The following is a 1,705-nucleotide window of genomic DNA, read 5'->3' as shown; positions in this document are numbered from 1 at the left end:
AATTTGGACTTGTAGCCTACTAGACTGTGAGAGAATAAACGTTTGTTTGTTAAAGCCATCCACTTGTGGTATTTCTGTTACAGCAGCACTAGATAACTAAGACAGGAGGTGTGATTAAAAAAAGAAGAAAACACAGGGGCTGAGGACAACAGAAGAGAGAAGCTGAGGAGCACAGGAAAGGCAAGCCTCTTTTTATTATCTCAAAATGCAAAGTATTGAAGGCACTTACAATAACGAGGCAGGAGAGGCAGGGCTGCACAAGGAGGTCAGGGGTCAGAGGAAGAGGTAAGTCAACGGGCCCCAACCTGGTCAGAACCAGAAAGAAAGCTACAGGGCCAGGTTTGAAGCCAGTCAGGGCGTCTATCTCTACAAAAGAGAAAACTGCATCCTATAGTGGGTTAGGAGATTAGGAGCACATGGCAGCAGAGGGCAAGGGCTGGCAGTCACGAGTTAGTGGTTCTTGAAGGAACACGCTCGGCAGTGAAGAAGGCCCTCAGGTCCCCTGCTGGAAGAGGTCTCGGTACATCTCGATGAGGCGGGCTGCCTCTCGCTGGCCAGAGAGTAGAGCACCATGGGTAGTGGAGTAGTACTTGCGGTGGGTGGCCTCCCCTGAGAACAGCACCTGCATGGGCTGGTGGGGAAAATGGGAGTGAGGGTGGAGGAGCAGCAGCTGCCGTCTGCCTCAGAGCCCCAATCCATACTATAATTCAGAGAGCAGAGAGCAGGCACCTGAGATGCAGGTACCGCTGCTTCCAGAGGATGAGGCACTGCCCAAGCGGTCTGGCTGCCTTCCCCTGCTTCTTCCCCAAACATCCGGGTCTCTTTCTGCCCTGAGGCTGTTCTGAGTGCTGACTGCACTCTCAAAGGCTCATTGTGCCTCTTACTAGAGAACCCAGACAAGTGCTTTAACCTCTCTAAGCCTCGATTTTCTCATCTGCAAAATGGGTTTGTACCACCTACTTCTGAGGGCAGCTGTAAGGATTAAGTGACATAATGAATCTAAAGCACTTAGAACCTGGAACAAAATAAGCACTCGATAAAGTGAGGTGGTAATTTAACAAACCTTTATGGAGCCCCTATTAGGGTCCCGGGACAGTTCTGGGCACTTGGAAGATAAAAGGTGACCGGGCTGCTGCTTTGAGGAGCTGCCATGCTGGTGGGGAAGCCAGACACGAAACCCAATTACTAAACAGTGTCATGCGTGCTGGGGTGGGTGTTGGGGCGAGGTGCTGTGAGCCCAGAAAAGAGGCCTACTGTGAAGGGGGTTGCGCAAAGCTTCCCAGAGGACAGGACGTTTGGAGTGGTTCTCGGAGGATACCAGGTGAATGAACAGGCAAAGGACATTTCAGGCAGAGGGAAAAGTAGGGGCAACAATGCACCGGACCAGACCTAGTTTAGGGGACTGAGAGCATTTTGGTACAGTTAGAGCTCAACCTGAAGGGAGCAGGCTGTCTTGCTGGGGTTGGGATGAAGTACATATTCTTGCATTCCAAGCCTGGACTTTATCCCAGTGCATCTCAAACTGGATGTGCAAAAGCATCACCCGGGGATCCTGATACAATGCAGTTTTTAATTCAGCAGGTCTGGGGTGGGCCTGAGATTCTGCATTTCTAACAAGCTCCCAGGTGATGCTGGTGCTGCTGGTCCACGGGACACCCACTTGGAGTAGTGAGGCTTCATCTCACAAACAAGGAGACCACCGAGG

At 51.4% G+C, this 1,705-nt stretch overlaps 1 protein-coding gene across 2 annotated transcripts in view; it reads right to left on the bottom strand.

The window, feature by feature from the left end:
- Nucleotides 1–144: 144 nt before the first annotated feature.
- The window catches only part of SMOX (spermine oxidase), a 49,826-nt gene continuing 48,265 nt past the window's right edge, over nt 145–1,705 (bottom strand). Inside the window, exon 7 of one of the 2 annotated variants that reach the window (XM_004383035.1) lies at nt 145–631. In XM_004383035.1, the coding sequence (XP_004383092.1) occupies nt 494–631 (138 nt within the window). In that variant the 3' untranslated portion in view covers nt 145–493. The remainder of the gene's footprint in view (nt 632–1,705) is intronic. The other variant, XM_023737521.1, reaches the window with a different exon arrangement.

This window comes from Trichechus manatus, unplaced genomic scaffold (genome assembly GCF_000243295.1).
Source record: "Trichechus manatus latirostris isolate Lorelei unplaced genomic scaffold, TriManLat1.0 scaffold00104, whole genome shotgun sequence".
Classification (NCBI taxonomy): Eukaryota; Metazoa; Chordata; class Mammalia; order Sirenia; family Trichechidae; genus Trichechus; species Trichechus manatus.
The sequence above is the reverse complement of the archived record's forward strand: the minus strand, read 5'-3'. Positions and strand labels throughout refer to the sequence as shown.